Here is a 1,196-nt window from a genome sequence, read left to right as displayed (position 1 = left end):
ACAAAAAACTGAAGAGAAATTTTCCTCTCTCACAGTTGTGAGGCAAGATTGTTTTGTAACTTGGTCAACAATGGAAATAAAGTCATGCTTATTGTTGGCTACAAGTACATTTGAAATAATTGTTTTTACATTGTTTGTATAACAAAGATCCCGGCGTGTTTTGTGCCACGTTCTGTTAGCTGCTTCCGTTGATTAATGCCGTCTCGTTGTTATAAAATTCAGTCTCTCAACAACATTTGTACGAACAACATGGCATCGAATCGTTTCCTAACATTGGAAGCAGCTTTTCAGTATTTGAATGAAATTTTAGATGACGATACTGAAGACATTATAGATGTAGTGGATATTTGTCAGTTGCCTCCAGAAGAAACTGCAGATCTTACCGATGAGGAAAAAATTGAAGACGACGTTTTGGAAGAAGTGGTTCCTTCAGATGTATGTGGTGAATTGGTTGTCACAACTAACGTGGAACAATCTACTCCGGAGTCTCTTCAGCCAACCACATCAAGAAAGGCTAAAGGGCCATCAAGTAAACAGGTAGGACATCCTTCGTGGAAGAAGTCTACGGTTATAGAAAACAATTCGCTCCATTGCGATGATTCATTTCAGTGCTTATCCGACAAACACCCAGAATTACTGCCACTGGAACCTATTGAGTTGTTTCATAAAATTTTACTAGAGACATACCTCGAGCATCTCTCTTCAATGACGTGCCTATACGCAGCTGAAAAGGGCAAAATTGTGTCGTTCACCAAACATGACATAGCTCAGTTCTTTGGTTTGCTTCTAATCAGCGGTTATCACAATGTTCCAAGAGAAGATATGTACTGGTCAACAGCAGAAGACGTGACTGTACCAATTGTCCCAACTGCGATGCCCAGGCAGAAGTTTCGGGATATAAAGAAATATTTCCACGTTATGGACAATACTCAATCGAAACAAGGTGATAAACTTTGAAAAAAATCACCATTATATGATCAGCTAAACAACAATCTTCAGCAATATGGAATTTTTCATAAACCACTCAGCATCGACGAATCAATGGTTCCCTATTATGGGCATAATTCTTGCAAGATGTTCATAAAGGGAAAACCGATTCGTTTCGGATTCAAAATCTGGACTCTTAGTTCAAGTGATGGATATCCTTATGTTATGAGAATATATCAAGGAAAGGAAGAAGATGAATCTAACTCTCC

The 1,196-nt window shown here is 38.5% G+C and overlaps 1 protein-coding gene across 1 annotated transcript; it reads left to right on the top strand.

The window, feature by feature from the left end:
* The first annotated feature begins 249 nt into the window (after positions 1-249).
* On the top strand, positions 250-957 carry LOC145987009 (uncharacterized). Its single transcript, XM_083121472.1, has one exon. It carries the CDS (start codon positions 250-252, stop codon positions 955-957), a length of 708 nt encoding a protein of 235 aa, XP_082977598.1.
* Positions 958-1,196: the final 239 nt, after the last annotated feature.

The sequence above is a fragment of the Lepisma saccharinum genome, chromosome 4 (assembly GCF_977018435.1).
Source record: "Lepisma saccharinum chromosome 4, izLepSacc3.1, whole genome shotgun sequence".
NCBI classification, from domain to species: Eukaryota; Metazoa; Arthropoda; class Insecta; order Zygentoma; family Lepismatidae; genus Lepisma; species Lepisma saccharinum.
The sequence above is the reverse complement of the archived record's forward strand: the minus strand, read 5'-3'. Positions and strand labels throughout refer to the sequence as shown.

Bases quoted from the DNA above. Each gene is read 5' to 3' on its own strand.
- LOC145987009 (XM_083121472.1), top strand. From the start codon at position 250: ATGGCATCGAATCGTTTCCTAACATTGGAAGCAGCTTTTCAGTATTTG.